The sequence below is a fragment of the Doryrhamphus excisus genome, chromosome 17 (genome assembly GCF_030265055.1).
Source record: "Doryrhamphus excisus isolate RoL2022-K1 chromosome 17, RoL_Dexc_1.0, whole genome shotgun sequence".
Lineage (NCBI taxonomy): Eukaryota > Metazoa > Chordata > Actinopteri > Syngnathiformes > Syngnathidae > Doryrhamphus > Doryrhamphus excisus.
The window spans coordinates 1,993,964-2,012,984 of NC_080482.1; the positions used below are offsets into that span (position 1 = coordinate 1,993,964).

General features: G+C 42.3%; 1 protein-coding gene across 1 annotated transcript; it reads right to left on the reverse strand.

Moving 5' to 3' along the window:
- Positions 1 to 5: 5 nt before the first annotated feature.
- On the reverse strand, positions 6 to 18,698 carry LOC131105498 (exostosin-1-like). Its single transcript, XM_058053658.1, has 11 exons — positions 16,902 to 18,698; positions 8,697 to 8,790; positions 8,399 to 8,506; positions 7,921 to 8,040; positions 6,700 to 6,832; positions 6,100 to 6,218; positions 5,508 to 5,603; positions 4,130 to 4,219; positions 3,769 to 3,929; positions 3,515 to 3,686; positions 6 to 3,190 (listed from the first exon to the last, which is right to left on the reverse strand). The coding sequence occupies exons 1-11, from the start codon at positions 17,837 to 17,839 to the stop codon at positions 3,005 to 3,007; spliced, it is 2,217 nt and encodes a 738-aa protein (XP_057909641.1). The 5' UTR covers positions 17,840 to 18,698; the 3' UTR covers positions 6 to 3,004.
- Positions 18,699 to 19,021: the final 323 nt, after the last annotated feature.

The window sequence follows — 19,021 nt, forward strand, 5'->3', positions numbered from 1 at the left end:
TTTATTTAAAATGTTTTATTTCCTGATTTTGCATTTTATTTTAGAAAATTATTGTACAAAAATGTGATTTTTCCATTTCAGTCTCTACATTTGTAGCATTTCAGAAAGTGAAACAAGCAGGCAGATTCAGAGGCGAAAAAAAATCTCCATTCTGTTGAATAACGCGTACCATGTGTACATAGAATGAGGTGACATGTATTACTATACTTGTAACCAGCTGGGACTTACAAATACAGTAATACAAGGCGTACATACAGTACTGTATGTCAGTGTCAGTCACACGGGAGCATGGAAATGTTCTTCGAACAAGTAGGAATGTCGGTAACAGATGTAGCATTCCAGTGTTAAATAGTACACTTGGAGAGTTTTTCCATACAGTATGAATGGATAATGATGAGCAGCACAACAATGGTACTTGGTTCTCACACAAGGCTTTAGGGAAGAATGTATTTTTTTCTGAAGGCACATTAATACATAACAGCCTCTGAAACAACAAAAAGAAAGAAAGCGAAGATGTCATCATTAATATTGCACCTATCTTCACACATCTTGGTAGCGTTGGGTTTGGAAATACAAGGACAGCAAATAGCACATTCTGTCGAGCAGAAAGCTCCTCTTTCTAACAAAACACGTCAAAGAAGCCCATAAATATGGGAATACATGGCATTCCCCATACAGTACCAACAATAATAAAAAAAAATAAACAACAATTGGCACACACCAGGGTAAAGTGAAATTGGAGTTGAATGTTGTAGAAAGTGAAAAAGGATGAAATGCTGCTGGCTTCGATGGTTAGCGTTACCTTGATGATGCAGTGATTCGTAAAACCCTTCTGATATGAACGCACTAATGTTCAGGGTCAAATGACAATGTGTTGTCCTCACGTTCAATTGCATAACAACCCGCCCATATGATTAACGCAAACATTCTGCGGCTTCCATCGGGGACCTGATTCTGTTCTTTTCAGGGTCGGCAGTTTGAGTGGTGTGAATATGTCGTCTAAAACCACCAATTAGTTCAGTGAACACCACACACGCGAGTCGGTATAATCAGAGGAAGTGGTTTATCACACCGAAGTAGCATCGGACCTGAGCGACAGCCATTACCGTCAGTGGAAACAAAAGTGACAGTATTGCATAAATGACAATGTATGCTGTGATTGTTACTAGAGCCGCAACAATTAATCAACAACTATTCATCGTTTTGGATTTAAATATGTCAATTTCCTCCAATTTCAGCCTCTCAAATGTGAATATTTTATTTCCTTAGTCATCCTTGACGTATTATCTTTGTGTTTTAGCCACATTTAGCCAATATTCTCAGTGATGGCCTTTTGTGTCTCTGTTCTGATATGTTGCGGACCCAACCACTAAATGTCTATGGCCTAACCAATTATGGTATTAATTGAAACAAGCAGCTTCAGATTAATCAACTAATGATCGCGATTGCATTTGTGTACAGCTATTATTGAACATAAACAGAATATTCAAGCAGCAACCTGGTTTTGTGCTCTGTCAGTTCAAATCTTCCGTTTCTGAATGAAGAGAAATTTGACAAATCAGATTAATCGGTTATTAAAATAATAAGTCAGTGGCAGCCCTAACCGTTACACATACAGGTCCATTGCCAGCGGTTTGATCTTGTATATTCAAACCAAAAAAGATTCAAAAGTACCTTCCCCTCAGTTGTCGTACACAAGGTTGGTAAATGACAGAATTATTGACTCAATTGCCAAAACTGGTAGAGAATAGTCAGTCGGTGGGTAAGCGGCCCCAAAAGTAGGGGTCCTGATCAGATACTGCTATCGGTCCAACATCAGCAACAAAAGGAGCATCAGATTATTTCAGTCTGCATCTAAAATCTCAAAATGTTTCACTCCGTTTCAGAAAAGGCTTCAGCACGTGCATCGTGCATTTGTAGCAGAACGTCTGGCTCCCTCAAACAAGCAACGCTGTCCTAAACATATACTAGACGTGAATATCTCCCATGGAATGGCTAACAATCGATGCTCGATGATCACATGATCAGCCCTTGTCTGCAATGAGAAATGTTGGGTCCAAATATCTACTGCTGATGACTTTTGTTCTCCGTTTTAGCAACATCACTGGATCAAGCCGTTCCCAACATTCCACACTAGGAAATACGTACTAAAAGTGTGTACGATACGTGCTGATATTGGACCGATATCGTCTACGCTCAAGGCTGCAATAACGCTCTAATACTGGAAAACAGTACACAACAATGATCTTGTTTTTGAAATAATACAAATCTCTTAACTGTGAGCTCCTCCATTTTATCAGACATAGTTACTATCGTCAATTATGGAGAAAAAAAAAAGCTGCAAGATACTAATTTTCCCAAACAGTTTTTTTTCTGGACTCCCAAATAAAAATGCTAAACTGGAGGCACTGTGACGAACAAGATCCTAGCTTTGGTGAAGGTTGTGTCCTTCCTCTCTTCACCTACTCTGCCACCCATTTTAAAATAGAGGCAGCAGCGCTTATAAAAATTGAGTAGAACCGTAAAAACACATCCAAAATAGTGGTAACCTCTTCATTCTGAATAATATACTATTTATAATATTGCCAACTATTCTAATCAGCAGAAAGGTTCATGAATGTGTGCATAGTATACAGAGGAGAACGATCTTTAGTGAGCTGGAGTGGTTCCTTACAGTTTGGTAAAAAAAACAAAACATTATTAATCCGATTGCAGGACTTTGGCAATTCCAGTTCAAAGTCAGGCAGTTTTAGGCCCTCAGGTGGTGTTCAGTGTGTTGTACCTAAAACAGAGACGGAGCCGCACGCTCCGCTACTGCCCCATACGTGACGGACAGGTCAAACGGGAAAAAGACGCAGTCCAGAGGACACCATACCTGCCCGTAGTTACCCTTCTTGCCCACTTCATTTTCTTCTCCATTCATCCATTTGTGCAATGAAAAAAAATGGATGCCCCCCCTCACTCTCTCAGCCGTGTCCAGAGAGCAGGGGGGGGCTCTGGAGGGTTATAGCCTCTCGATGTCCCTGTACTTCTTCCGCAGTATGGACACCTGGTCTTTAAAGAGGACTGGGTCCAGCCTCATCTGAGAATGAAGCAGTGGCATTGTGCCAAACCAGTTGGCAAACTTGTTCATGCAAGTCTGACGCTGAGCGAAATGGTCGGGGTCAGCCCAGCGGGAAGCGCGGGAGCTCTGGGTGGGGGTGGGGGGGATGGACAAAGATGAGGTATGCAGAGAGAAAATGGACAGCAACAACATTTATGAGTTATGAAGGATCTTTCATAGCACAGTTTTAAGATCAATAAAATGGGAAGGTGTTAAAAGTTAAAACTAAACTGGCCGCTACAGAAAAGGGCTTTAAGGGTTTCGAACTCAAGGCCCCGGGTTGTTTTTATGTGTTTTCATGAGTCAAAAGTGCTAAATGTATTTGTTCTTTCACTGTGTGCAGTTCTTCCGCACTTTACTATTTAATATTCTATTAAGTTTTTGAGTCTCCTGTTGTAGATCTTTGCTCACCTGAGCCATCATGGTCTCCTTGTATTGTTTCTTCTGGGTGACCTTGATGGGGGGCAGCTTTGACACGGACGAGACCAGGAAGTTCATCAAAATGTCCTCACAGTTCGACATCTGGTCCACCATGGTCTTCAGACTGGCGGGAAGGTACGTGGTGTACAGGTAGTGGTAGTATCTGAGGACAAGGAGCCAGGACGGTACAATAAGGTAACGTAAACATACGTGAGACCAGTCAGCAACGGTGAGGACTAAAGTACTTGTGATAGATGGCTGCACCGGTCAGCACCATGGAGTAGTCATTGGTCCATTTGGAAGTGTAACCCCAGCGCTCCTTGTTGCTATCCCAGAAGTGGCTGCGGGCCGGGTACCCAACAATACGATCTGGGAAGCTACGCCACACCGTAAGAGCAAACTCCACCTGGATGGACATATGGGGGAAAAATGAGTCCGAAAGAAGGATTTGAGGGAGATAATCCTGCTCAGTTGTGATTTGCATGATCATTATTCAGTTTATTGTTCCAAGCGAGCTAAATCCGCATGTAGACATGAACTGACCACAGCATAGCCTGCATTCCCTTAAAAGCACACAAAAGTAAACGTGTCCGTTTGGATTCTGACCTCTGTGGTGGAGAGCACGGTGTCCTCATCGAGGCTGAGCACAGCGTCAGTGGGGATGGTGTCGTACGGAAGGAAGCGACTGCTTATGACCTGGTGTTCATGCGCGAGACAGAAAACAAACAAGCAACATTAGGCCAGTTGTTACAAAACAGTAAGTCCAGTTGTTTTCATTCATTCATTCATTCATTCATTTTCTACCGCTTTTTCCTCACGAGGGTCGCAGGGGGTGCTGGAGCCTATCCCAGCTGTCTTCGGGCGAGAGGCGGGGTACACCCTGGACTGGTCGCCAGCCAATCACAGGGCACATATAGACAAACAACCATTCACACTCACATTCATACCTATGGACAATTTGGAGTGGCTAATTAACCTAGCATGTTTTTGGAATGTGGGAGGAAACCGGAGTACCCGGAGAAAACCCACGCATGCACGGGGAGAACATGCAAACTCCACACAGAGATGGCCGAGGGCGGGGACCGAACCCTGGTCTCCTAGCTGTGAGGTCTGCGCACTAACCACCAGACCGCCGTGCCGCCGTCCAGTTGTTTTATCAGGTAATAAATAATGCTCGAATTTACAGACAAATAAACAACCTAACAGAAAAGCACAGATTTTTGGACATTGCTGCCGTGTTTCCCTTCAAGGTCCTCGGCGTGCGTTTACTGATGATATCTCGATATCGACATGGGACACAAAGACTGGTCTAATAAATGTACTGTAAACGGTACATGGCTTTTCTACCTTCAAAGCGCATCTACAGAGTGTTCAACGGCTGCAACTAACCATTATTTTCTTTGGCGATTAATCTGAAGCTTGTTGTGTTAATCGGTGTGGACCAAATCAATGTTCCCCTTTCTTACTGTTCAGGGACCCCACAGTTTGGGTTAAGAAGATTGAAACTATGTGAAGCGTCATGCTGCTAATGTGCTGAGAACTCTCTTGATGACATGATCCACCCTGGCAACACATTTTGGACTTCTCTCTAATGAGGGTCTTTTTTTTTTCTCTCAAATCTTAGTATGTTAGGAATGCCATTTAGTTTTTTTCTGTCGTTTCTACTTCCTTGATGAAAATCTTGCAGCGGCATTGCAGGTTTACAAGACAAAACTATGGAACTCAATTGTTGTTTCTGAATTGGACACCCAGAACATTCACACATAAATATAATATAAGCGTGTTTGCATTTAACCATGAATACTTTAAGTTGACTGGGGTTCCTTTAAATAGAACGAAAAGGGCAGCGCATGCTCCAAATTACAGGGAAATAAACAACAGGGTGCACATCGTTTGACAGAGCATTCCTCCTTTGCCCGTAAGATGTAAAAATGCTGCAGTAATACCGACTGTAATGAGAACAGAATGAGGATATGGCTTTTACCTTGCTTTCCCCCTCTATTACGATGACAGGAACTGAAGTGACAGGCCAGCGGTGCTTGGCGGGAAGAGATTTGTCACAATTCCACACAACTAGCACCTGCAGGAACGGAACGTCGGGTTAATGATACTCCATATAAGGACACATCTTTGGCAATCGCTTTGATTGATGTGATTAAAAAGAACTTTTAATCTGGGTACAAATGATGTGGGAGATAATGGTTCTACTGTAATTTCCGGTGTTTAAGCCGCACACACTGAATTTCGGGAGAAAAACAGATTTGTACATTTATAACCCGATCGGACTATTAGCCGCACATGTTGTAATATGGCGTATTGTGGCTTGAGTCCATGAGGACAGGATATAAAACCGCCTGCCAGAGATCATCCTGTAATGTCACACAGTAAAAGCCCACTTCTTCCTAAAATGACACATTATAAATATGATAAAATACAGATATAAATCCTTAGGGGCCATTGTTAAAGCTGAATGGCGGGTTCCGATTTATGCAGCCATCCCACAAAGGTGTCTCCGTTTATATTCCATTAAGAAAATATCACGACATAAAAAGGAAATGCTAAAGGTTTCGCCTCACCTGTGCGCAGTACTGGGATTTGGCTACAGCCACCAGCAGCTTCATGACTGGCTGGGACTGGGAGACCAGTGGTGTCACCACGTGAATGACAGCTGTAAACTTTGGGTATGGCTTGATACCTGCAAAACAAGCGTTCAATGCCACCAAGGCGAGAAAATAAGTCATCAGCTAACAGATGCAGGATAAGTGCTACAGTATGTGTGCATACTAATGTACTTTTGTTTTTTTTAACCACCAGGTTTCACTTCAAATTGTGACAAATATAGACATCTGCTCACCAGTCGTGGTGTTCTTATATATTTTGTTAGAAAAATGGAGTAATTTGGAGCCAAAAGGCCAGAGCTCCTTTGAAGACATGCCAGTAAATCAAATCCCAGTATTCGCCATCAGCTTCATACTTGGCCAAATGAACAAAGCACACATGTAACAGAGGAGTCAATGAAGTTAAATTATTAAAATTGCGGTGCATAAATCATAGCAATGTCACAGATTGGCAAATTCAACAGCTGCCACACACCAGCTGTTGCAGTCTTGGGTCATGACTGAAAAATCATTTGTGTGATTTATAACATACACCGAGCGCATGAATAATTTACTGACCGAGCTTAGCGTAGTAGAAGGGGAAGTCTCCGAGGTACGTGGAGTACTGGGGCAAGGCGAAGAGACCGCCAGGCAGACTGTTCCACATGAGGTTACTCCTGGAGGTGTACTGCAGCACCCGGTCCTGGATTATCTGCACAGACAGAAGAGAAACATCTGAAGGCTCCGTAAAAACAAACTAAAAATTTATCGTATGCTGGTGCGGCCTGTCAAGAGAGACATCAGGAAGAAGTCCGACTTCTTGAGTCCATTTATTTTATTTACACATTGCTGTCACTTCTTTGATATGCGCTTTTATTGTTTCCTTTGGCACCTTTTATTTTTGGATGTGAGGCATTTTCTATTATTAGGTACTGCATTTAAATAAAGTCACAGGACACTGTTCCAAATCCTGTTGTATTATTAAGTACCATGAGGTTTCTGCAAGTGACACAATGCAGTAATTGTCTTTATGTGGGTGTTAACATCATTTAATTGGAATGTAAAAAAGAACAAAAAGATCAACCACAACTGGATATATGCGTAAAATGACCTACTCCATCAAACACTACGTACAGTCATTTACTTTGGGGTAAATCCTTTTGAAGATGTCTGTAGTTACAATGGAATAAACAATACTTTGGAAGATGATATTTACTATCCACGTGGTTTTTCTCTGCCCAACATCAACTTATTAACATTGCATCCCCTCCCAACATCAGAGCTCATTGACAGGGGCTCCTACATAAAATATTAACCATTCTGTCGGTAGGGTAGGTACATAGTAAAGTCAGCTTAGTGCATTTGCTTGTTTTCTCTAACATATCTAGACATATGAAAGCAGAGTTGAGGCGTTCCAAGCCACCTAAATCTGTTAAGGCAATAAAGGCAGGGATAACAATATGGGGGGTCTCCCGTAGAGGCAATGGCCGCTTTCCTATTCCATGATTTTATGCAGTATTCACACGTCTGTGTTGATAATTAGCAAAAACTGAAATATGAGTTCAACAATTGGAAACAGTTTGTGTGTATGTGTGTGTAATTGACGGCAAGAAAAAATATGTTGTGTGTGTGAGTGTATATTTAAGTAATAGCAACTTTGGGGGGGCTAAGTGATGGTCATTGAACTTCATGTCAAAAATCAGAACTACCCCTTGAAATAAAATAATCCCATACGGAACTGAAGCTAAGATTGCTAAAAGCTAAAATGACTGTCTGGACAAACATGAAGGAGTACCGTACCTCCAGTGTGGTCAGAACTATTTTCTCTACAGAGTTGAAGTAGGCCTCCCACAGGAATTGGGTCTGCTGTCTGAGGGATAGAATCTTATCTTGGTGGATGGAACGAACTGTTGAGGGAATCTGTGACAAACAGACATGCTGATAAATCCATGAAGAAAACATTTTATTTTTTTTATCATCTCTACCATAAGTGCAATTTGGGTTCATGTTCAACTGAATATGAATTGACATCAGACAAATAAGACGAATACAAGCAAACCCTAATTAAAAATGCCCTGTAGATTACAGTGACGCTGACAATGACAAGTTTGACACCCCTGTTCTAGGTGATATCAATGCTACAGCTAACTGATATATATATACTGATATGGACATACTGTAATAAATAAAAACAGATTCACTATTCTTTGTGTTTACCAATGATATAAAACTTGACTAAGTGATGCAACTTTATACATAGCTGTATATTAATTTTTACCTGAAGCAGCAGCCTTTCATCACCAATCACAGCTGCAGTGTTCCAGTCAATGATCTCGGAGAAGGGGAGCTCCCAACCATTACTTAGCATCACCGGCACACAAGCTGCCTGTGATGGGGGAACACAACACCACAGGGAACACCTATCACTTCATTTATAATGGGAACAGATTCATTGGATTCAGCCATAACATGTGGTCATCATGGTCCTATACTGCTGGCCCTTCACTGTTGTGTGTATTGCTGCTACGGTTATTTACATGGTATAAATATTGTTTGTACGTGCATGCATCACTGACCTGTAATGCCTCCAAGAAGCGAAAGGAACCCAGCCGACGTCCTCGAGGGACGAGACAGAACGTGGAGTTGTAGAGCATCTCTCTGTAGTCGTACCTGCGGGATGACAATGTTGGAGTGCATCAGAAACAACCGAGATAAAACGCAGCGAAAAGAGCAGCGGCATACCTACACGGTACAATCAAACACTGAACACAACATTCTAAAGCCCCCCCCCACCCCCGCCTCCTCCCAACGGCAGTGAAGAGAACACCGTGTTTACGTTGATGACATCCACTTAAGAAAACACACTCCCTGATCTTGACAGCTCTCTTTTCCTCCCGTCCGCCACCCCTTCATCAAAACCCATTTTCCCACTCGCGTGCACATCTCAGGTTTCATCCGATTTACACCTCAGTTATCACTTGCTTGGATTAACATACTGCTTGGCATTGCTTTAGTGACAATCTACTCTTACTCCGCCATGAGTAAAAGAATGTACACTTGTACGTCCTTTGGTCTCTCACATGACAATAGGGAAGTGCATTGTGATAATCGCTCAGCAGGTACATTTGCTACTTTGTGGAATTGACAATTAGAACAAGTCTAAACTACAGTACTATTAGTATCAATGAACGCTACACTGGTGTCCTTTTAAGACAAATCAGTCAATTTATGCTTGCTGAATAAGCAGCGACAAAACCAAACGACAATGCAAAGCTTGCTGGAGGCCACGTTTCCATGTGTGTCCATTAGGGATGCTAAGATCAGGGATCACTCGTGAAACTTAAGATGATGAGAATGCTCCTTCAAGGAGACGTTGGATGCGAGAGTACATTAGTGGGGCTTTAGCAGGACTTCCAGGTACGTGAGAGAGCACTTCTGTGAACCTGGTGTCTTCCACTGCCGAGAAAGGCTGGCCATCTCGTCCGATACATTCTTTAATTATTTCCCAGTTCAGCCTTCTGACTGTCATGCACTTACGCACTGTGAAGGAAAGTGGGAGGAGCATGATTCCTGACACATTTAGGGCAAGACACCGCACCGCATGTATGGGTCGCTGCGGCCTGCAAGAGTCACATGATTTTCCACGGAAATTGGTCGGTACTCTTTGGTGGCCGATCAATCGGAGCATTCCTAGCGGCCATGCATGTTAAAACAACGGTTGTGGGTGCATTATCTGTGAAGATAATCCCATGTCAGACTCCGACACATCATTTAGAATTAAGAGTATCTACAGAGAGTTAACAGGAGATTAAAGGATACAAAAAAGGATAAAAGCTACAGTTAAGCACAATTCCATCTACAGTAATAGAAAAAAATCCATTATTAACTGTATGTATGTACATAGTATTAACAACTGTCCAAGTCCACGGAAGCACTTTGGAGTGTGACCAATCACAGCGGAGTGGGCTCGGCGGGAGGGGGGCCGGGGTAGAGTAAATTTGTGCAGAGGCAGGGAATCTAAGACAACACTGCTGGACGTGAGTGGAAGATCTAAAAAGGTTTCTATGCAGATTATCGTGTGTAGCAGCTCTACAGGAGCCCAGAACTCAATGCAAAGTCTTGAAAATGTGTGTAATAGGTCCCCTTTATTGTGAATTATAAGAATTCATAAATGAAATAAAGATTCACAACAATGAATTTATTTGATCTCCACCTAAGTGTTGCTAATGTTCTAATTACCTGGCCGTCTGACCTCATGCAATCAGTGAGTTACGAGAAGCTAAAGGGTATCCTTCACACTCACGTTACACGTGCTTAATTAGCCATAAAGCCACTCTCGTTAAGACGCAGCCCTCTCGTATATGAAACATGAATGGGACTCTTGTAACATAGTAGGTGATTCCCAAGGAATGTGGAAACATTAGACCTTCAAGCAGCCCAGGTGAGTGTGTGGATATCTGGCACAGACTTTAGTGTCGGCATAACGCTGTGCAGATTCAGCATCCAAGTACCTTATTAGTCATATTACAACAGTCTTTCAGATGTTTCACACATGGTTTTAGACGTAAGCTACAATACATTTAATTCAATTTGTTCGCTATAGTATAGATATAGTGTGTGTGTGTACACATTATTACTATTCCATCTCTGATTGTCTAACTCAGTCTCCAGTCATCCAACTAATCCTTACACCAGGGGTCGGGAACCTTTTTGGCTAAGAGAGCCATGAAGGCCAGATATTTTAAAATGTGTATCTGTGAGAGCCATATACATTTTTTTAAACATTGAATGCAATAAAATGTGTGCATTTTTATGTAAGACCAACAGTTTTAGATATAATGGGCTCTAATTACGTAGACCAGGCACACTACCCCACGCCAATGGGGTGTGGCCAGCACACTTTTGTCCAATAACAAATCAAATACTTGCTGCCATTAATACAACTTCTGCTGCTGCATGGTTTTGCACCGTACTCGGTATATTTCATTCTTTTGGCCATCTTTGCCAGAAGGCTTGGTTCTGCAGCTTTAGCTAGGTGACTATGTTGACATCTCAATGACCGAGGTAGACAGTAATAATCGAGTTTTAGTGTTTGACCTGGAAAATATCATCAGGAAAGATAGATATGGTCGGCCGTATTGCAGTAGAAAATAGATGAACGAATTAAAATGCATAAGAAAGTTGTTGATTTTGAATATTATTTTTAACAGTGATTTCTGTGATGGTTTACTTTAAAATGTTAGCAAAAATACATTTTTATTGTGGTAAATGCTTGAGAGCCAGATACAGTCATCAAAAGAGCCCTACCTGGCTCCCGAGCCATAGGTTCCCTACCTCTGCCTTACACCAACCCCAGCAAAGCAAAACCACCGAACAATCATGACACACGTCTTCCAGTCCAAAGAAAGTGTATTTTGGATTACATCAGAGCCATAGAATGCTCTGCCATCCACCAGCCAGCTTGATGGGGTTGATGAGAAATGCTGTCAAGAACTCTCCAGAAGAGAAACACTAGATCAAGGGAGTTTTGGACAACCCTGACCACTTTCTGTCTGAAGAAAGAGCACATTTTAGTTTACATCACAGCCAGAGAAAGCTTTGTGCACGTCTCTGTTTTGCGTTCTACCAGCTTGATGGAGTTGACGAGCAACGCTGTTAAGTGCTCTCCAGAAACCTACATTAGAACAAGGGAGTCTTGGAGATAATGAAACAAGTGTTGCTAATGGAAATGATACCCATGCCTGAATCCCAGGGCTAACTTGTAAACAGAGACAGCCATTGACTTTTTTTCTACATAACTAGCTGCTGAAAGTGAACTGATAAAGTTTGTTATGGGTATAGGCATCTTACCATTTATCCGTAATAAGAATAATAATAAAGAAAGTTGCATTATCCGTGTGTGGCTATGGACATCTCCACTTTTTTTGACATCGACATTCGAGTGAATGGTCACACGTGACCCATACTACCTTCGCAATCGCCATACTGGAAACCATGTGATATAGTATGTCCATTTATACAATGTATTATTTAGGTAAAAAAGCTTTTATTTTGCTGTCGCATTGCTGCCACAATTAATTACATGTAGCAGAAACCCTGCACACACGTTGGATCAACTTTATGTGAGCTTTCATTTCTCTCATAATATGAGTTGAATCTCATATTCGGTCCAAAAAAGGGTGTCATATCAGCGCATTTGTGTGTGTAAATGTTCTGTGCATGTATGTATTTGATCTCTTGAGCCAAGTAACTACATGGCCAGAAAAGTGTTTGCCCATTTTATGCTGCCAAGTGCTGTCATGCAGCACAACATGGATCCACATTGTGCAATCATACGTTGCCAAAGTACCTCGGAAAATATACAATCACATTCACGTGGCCTCATAAATGAGTCACAGTTCCTCTCTATAAATCTCCAAAAAGAACATTCAGGATATTTGTTGTCCTAAAAGCCCTTTCAAATCAAATGTAATATCTGAAATATGAAAAAAAAGAGCCAAAGACGTCGAGAGGCTTGATATCTGCAGGCATGGAGGTCTGCTCTGCACTCGCTACAGGATTAAACATCCACAAGATTTGGCTCAATTCTGCTTGTAGCAGTCATAACATATTTCTCTGTACATGTGGGATAATTGAATAAACCCCAGCAACACTAAGAAAGCAACTCTGATGGCGTATGAAAGGACTGTAGATGTGATTTAAGGCTCACACGAACAGAGGTTTCTTCAGCAACCCCCTTCTCAGCTCTTCTCAGTCTACTGACTACATGACTTGACATAGTTCAACTGCAAGTCAACTAGCCAAACTCTTACAAGCAGATTTTTCCCTCCACCTCAATTATTAATTAAAAGTGTGGCACAGGTGTCATGACCATGTTTTGTTTTGCACAACAACCCTTTGGCCTGTTTGAGTCATTCAACACAACCTTTGTACATCTGCAGGGGGAGAAAGAAATGTAGTAATGTGGGCTTCCGCATAATGATAGAGAACCTCTTTATGGAATTGGCACATGCACCACACAGGGTCCTTGGACAAGACAATTATCTGCTGCTGACAACAGAAGCCCAGAAAGACAGCTGGATAGACGATTTTTAATTGTCAGTAAGAGTCATCCAATCAGTGCAGTCAATTTTTATTTGATAGAGGCTTTGAAATGGATCTAGGCAGAGAGGTCTTACATCTGCAAGTATATGATTTATTACTAAATGCAAAAATAAACTTTAGAGTTGACATACCCTTGCATTTAATACATATTGTACAGTCTTTATTGATAGAGCATGCAAGTAGTGGTTACAGTATGTTTAAGGACATCGGAACACTTTCACATTCTACGTCACTCTCTATTCATCTTGTCAATGAAAAATGCAAAGGCTATTTTTTGTCAGCATGCACCATTCAACCGACCGATTTCTTTCAGGTCCCTTTAAGACTATAAGTATATCAACAAAATTCATGTCCTGAGAAAGCAATTAGAATAGGTTTGTCCGTTAGGTTTTAGAGTGTGTGACCACGACTGACTTCCGTATGGGGAAAATGTGACCAGACAAACAGTTTTCCCCCAAGCTCTGTAAAAGCTTGCGTCATGTTGGATAGCTGCCCTGGGCCAGAAGCTTTGGCCATTACTGAGGATTAAAACCCTGCAAGTCTAAAAATATACCAAGTTGACCAACGTCAGCACCTAGCCGGCTACTGCACTCACCTCACTGCCAGATGCCTGGCATTGGGGTTTCTTCTGTATTTCCCCTTTCCTTCACCCTCTGGCTATATCACAGAGCGGAACAATTTGGGAAAATAATGTAATTATTAGAAGGGCATTATTATGATTGCCATTCTATATGCAATGTAAGAAACACTAATTATTACTAGTTTTAAGATTGGTGCGATGTTTGTCTCTGCGCTTTTTTGTATGATTGGAGTTCAGTATTCTGACTAAAGGATGTATGTGAGAGTATAATGAACTGTTAATCTTATTTATCCACGCTGTGAATCCATTAGACATCATGACTTTTGCAATGAACTCTGATACTGCCCCAGTCATTGCCCGTATGCCATTGCTTATGTGGCCATCTTGTAATTGCACCTCTTACATTTCATTATAAAGCAATATGACTGCAAATGCAATTAATCCTTCAGCCGTGTGCCATCGTGCCCTCTAGACAACTTACATGCTCTCTCTCCCTTTGCATGGCCTCTTGAAGGTTAAGACCTCTTGAATTGAAAACAAACTGTGTAAGGGCTTTTTCTATGAGATTAAAAATTGCATCCTGCTGTAGCCTTCAACGCTAGGCTGCAATGCTAGTTAAAATAGTTGGTGGCGCATATGAAGTCGCCTGGACTGCAACTAAGTACCAACCAAATGCATATAATCTAGTGGTAATGCTGCTAATCCAATTGTTGCACAATCCTGATGAAAATTTTAACACCAGCTGAAAATCGCAAGAATTCACATTTTGCTGTGTTGAATTTTAGGAGGTTATAGGTAGAGTTCAAAATGCAAAAATGGCTTCACTGAGGGCCATCCACTGTCTGGAAGTGATGTCCTTCCCATGCCATCCATCGCCAAATATTCTCAACTGCTGCAAGCTAAAAGCCGTATATGCAAACAAATAATTTGTAGTACATTAGCCATTGTGTCACTTCAGAATGGCATATGCTCTACTTATTTCACTCAACAGAAGAACACAGCAGGTTAGCTTCAGCATGTCATACTTGTTGGACTACTACACTCTGATCTGGATTCTTCCCAGAAAGTGTGAATGCAAAGCTGCATGCTGCTTAACGCATGATTGATAAATGGCTACTTCAGTACTGTACATTCCTCACATAGTCATTAGAACAACAGAAATATCATAACTTCCTTTTGCCGGTGGGAAAGGATGACAAGGCTTTCTCACACAAAAGACCACAAACAGGTACGGGGCTTCTATGTCCAGCCTGGAAGGGCATACTCACACTGAGCCATCCACATCGTGCTGGTCTTGGGTACAATTCCACCCTTCCTGGCCTCCCACTGGGGTGGGCTCAGTCAGACTGGACTTTTCAGTCACCGACTGTTTGCTTGTCCCATCACTTCTACACTGTGGTAGTACTGCAGTTTCTTTTGGCTGTGGATTGTTTCAAGTCGTTCCGATTATTTTGTGCAAGCTGTCTGCTGTCATTAACTACTTGGGATATTAATGAAGTTCCATTTTTATTATGCATGTGAATGCAGTCGTGGGTGAGTTAGCGTGCAGTGCATAATTTTGAGTCTATTTTGTTTCTATTATGAATAGTATCAGTTATTATTAACCTGTAAGGAACAATCACATTGCCAACGTGCATGTGCGTGTGCATGGAATCGTGCCGGGTCCTAGACTACCTCTGTAACTGTGCCAAAACAGGGAAGAAGGCTATTAAAACCTTTTGTGCACCATAAAAACTGTGACTGTGCATGATTAATTAATATATTTTGGAAAAACCATGATATAGTAAAGCCATAAAATTCAAAATGCCAAGTGGTGGGAGGCGCCTGTATTAGTGTTAACATTGACGTAACTGTACTAGTGTAACATTTGAAGAAAAGTAAGGTGTTCTGTTAATTTTTCATTTTTAAGCCATCACTCTGTGAAACGTCTCGCTGATTCTACCTGCAAGCAAACAAGGAGCTGTCAGGATGAGTCAACGGGAGACTGACGGGTAGCAGATGGCACGTCTTTTGAACGACAGAGAGAATGGCATTCAACTGAGCCAATAATAAATGAACCTCTGGGTTTGATACCTTCTGTTGAAGACAGACACAAACAGAAGAATCCTCTGCGGGATGACAAGCATATTAAACATTCAAAACGTAATAATACCTCTGAGAGAGGTCATGATTTCAGCAGCAGAATGATTAACATACTGTGAAACAACCCTGCAAAGAAAAGAATTGCCCCCATGGTCAATCCAAGCAGGTCCCCCCCAAACAGTGGCGAGGTCACAAAGGACACAATGCGGGACGAGGGCATTTCTGGCTCATGCAGTCGGGTCTGACTGGGATTTGACTAAGTAAACAGGGCCCACTATGGCTTCCCCTTACTGGCACCAGGGTTTTGTCCGATCTAATCCATCCCAACGATCCAAAGTCAAACACCCAGCAGCCACCAAAAACAACCCAGCAGTCTGGTGGCAGAAAATGAATGCCTGACCAATGTACAGCATATACACACATGCAAATCAAAAGCCTTAGAAACTAATATTGTATAAACTCACAATTTATGGAAACGTTTGTCACAATACAACCAACATCCAATCCAACATGTGTCTCCCCAAAATACTAAAGGAACAGGAAAGTGGAGACTAAGCAAGACCATAGATTAAAATAGACTGTGAAAAGATTGTGACCGAACTGTGAGAAATTTAACTTTGGGACGAATTAACTTGACTAAATTATTTATCACATGGGAATTAAATGGGGAAAAAATCATGAACAAAGGAAGAATTGTCCTCCCGACTTTAAAGAGTCATGCAGATAAATAGAATAGACAGACACAAAAACAATTCTTAAAAATACAGATGAAGAAAACCGAATCAGAAGCTTGTACACTACAGAATCACATAAGATTCCAAACAAAAACACTATCGATTTTTCTATTCATCTGAATGTTTTTTTTGCAGGCTGCTTCGGCCCCACCCACCAACTGGTAACGGCCCCATTTAGGAGTCAAGACCAATATAAATCGAACATTCTAAAACAGCATTGTAGGCGTATTTACAATGCAGAACATGGAGATTATGATAACATGATGAACGATAGCACTTACTTGTCATATTCTGCATTGTCTTTGTCGCAGCGTGCATCTTTGTGCTTCTGCCAGTCCTTCCCATGCTTGCAGGTGGTGAGCAGGACCACATCTTCTGCATTGTGCACATGATATAAGGCGTTCCTTGTGTCGGAACCTATTCCAGTTAAATATCTCTTCCCCTTGAACACAAGCATGTACTTCCTATACGGGGGGATTGTGTTGTGTTTAAGGTAGCCCCGTTCCCCTCCTGTCCTGGGGTGGTCTTTAGAGAAAAGAGGGATGGAAACGTCAAAGTTGGGACGAAAGTTCTCTGTGCTGATGCTGGCCTTTGCCAACATGGAGAGGCCGATGTCAAAGCCCAGGTCTTCCGTGTAATCAGGCCACGTGCCGGAGTACAAGTTGAAAATGATGTGGTTTTTCCCGTCATTCCACAGAGGAAGACTCTGGACCTTTGCCTTCAGGTTGTGTACGTACTGCGGTGACAGCTGGTCCCTGTCCAGAGTGTCTAAGCCCAGGACAAACAAACAGGCCCGGCTTGGGTCTGGAGTAAAGAACCTGGAGCCTTCAATAGATGACAAAATGTTCTGATAGCTTTCAGACATCTTCTCTCCCTTTTGCTTGGGATAAATGTAAACTTTGAAGCCATTCCTCTCACAAAGGGAGAAATCAAAACAAGTCTCCATTCTACAGCGCTGCCCGGAAAAAACACCCGAGTTTGCATCTCTCTTTTGTCTCCAAGATATGTGCTCATTAACATCGTCGTTGGGGTCCTGCTCCCAGACCCTGAAAGGTTTAAGTACCCCGGGGGAGCGACGCCACCGCGCCCCCGGACTGCGCTCATCACGCCGGCTTAGACCCCGCCTGGACAGCGGGACTTGGATCCCTCCGAAACAAAACAGCAGAATGAGACACACACCGGCGGAGAACAAAATTAGGTAGCGTTTTTTGGCCTGCATGTGTCCAATGATGTGGATTAAGTTGCGTGGCGATAAATCCAAGAGGTTCCGAAGTTCTGACTTCACCGCCTCCTGTGGGAGAGCTCCGCCATCTTCCCCCGGGCTGCGACTCTCCCACCTTCTGCTTCGGATGCCTTTCACAAGTCCGAGAACTGATCCAAAGCATGTGGGCGACTTCTAATGTTCATCCAGATCGGCTCCTCGTCGATATTCCGTCGATTAACTGGCAAAAGTTCGTCCTACGCTACTAATGTGCCTTAATGGTGGCAGAGAGGTTATATTTCTTTATACAGCGTTAACTTTACTTTACCGCCAATGTACATTTTCTTAATACTACTCTTAATACTACTACTCTATCTTGAAAAGACCAGAAAAACGTTAGCTGTTTTCCGTGAAGACATGCCTGGACACAAAAGTGTCTTTCCTTAAGGAAACTGGTACCCAAGCTAACGCCGGATCATGCACATTTCATATAACCCATTCCCGACATTAACGCTATTTTAATCCGCATGTTTGAACACCAAAGTGTGTCTTTCTTGCGGTCTGCCACCTTAACATGCCACTAGCTAGCTAAAGACGTGCTCATTTCAACAAACATTCCCCAGGTTAGCTTGCTAGCTTTGCGAGAACATCAAGTAGCTTATCATCCGTGTGAAAGTGAAGACAGCCTCTCCCACGTTGGAATAACATGGCTCTTCACCGGTCTGCAACTTCTTCTTGGCTCCACTCCTGAAGTGGCCAGGTTATTTCCCGAAACATCTCCCCCGTCCAAGTCAAGTCAAGAGTCGAAGCGGCGTCCCTCACATAAAGAAGAGGTGTTGTGGACCCAACAAGCCGAGCAGAGGACGGCCACTGACGATGAGGATGTGACGTCGGTACACCGTGCACGGTGCGTTACATTTAGTCCACAGGCACATTCCAAACGGGAGGGGCTTCGATGCAACCGTTAACTAGCATGGAGCTCTGAGCGTTTGGTTTTGATGATGATTTGTTTGTGAACTACACTGCATTGCGTTCAGGGCAGTCGTATTGAAACTATATTAATACTCATGTTATGTTGACTATGATAGTGGTGACAGTTTTCTCCCTGGATTCAGAAAATGTTGTTAAATGTGAATGAAAGCAAAATTAAGTGATGGGATTTGACTTAACTACGGGTGATGCATAAAAATGTTTCAACGT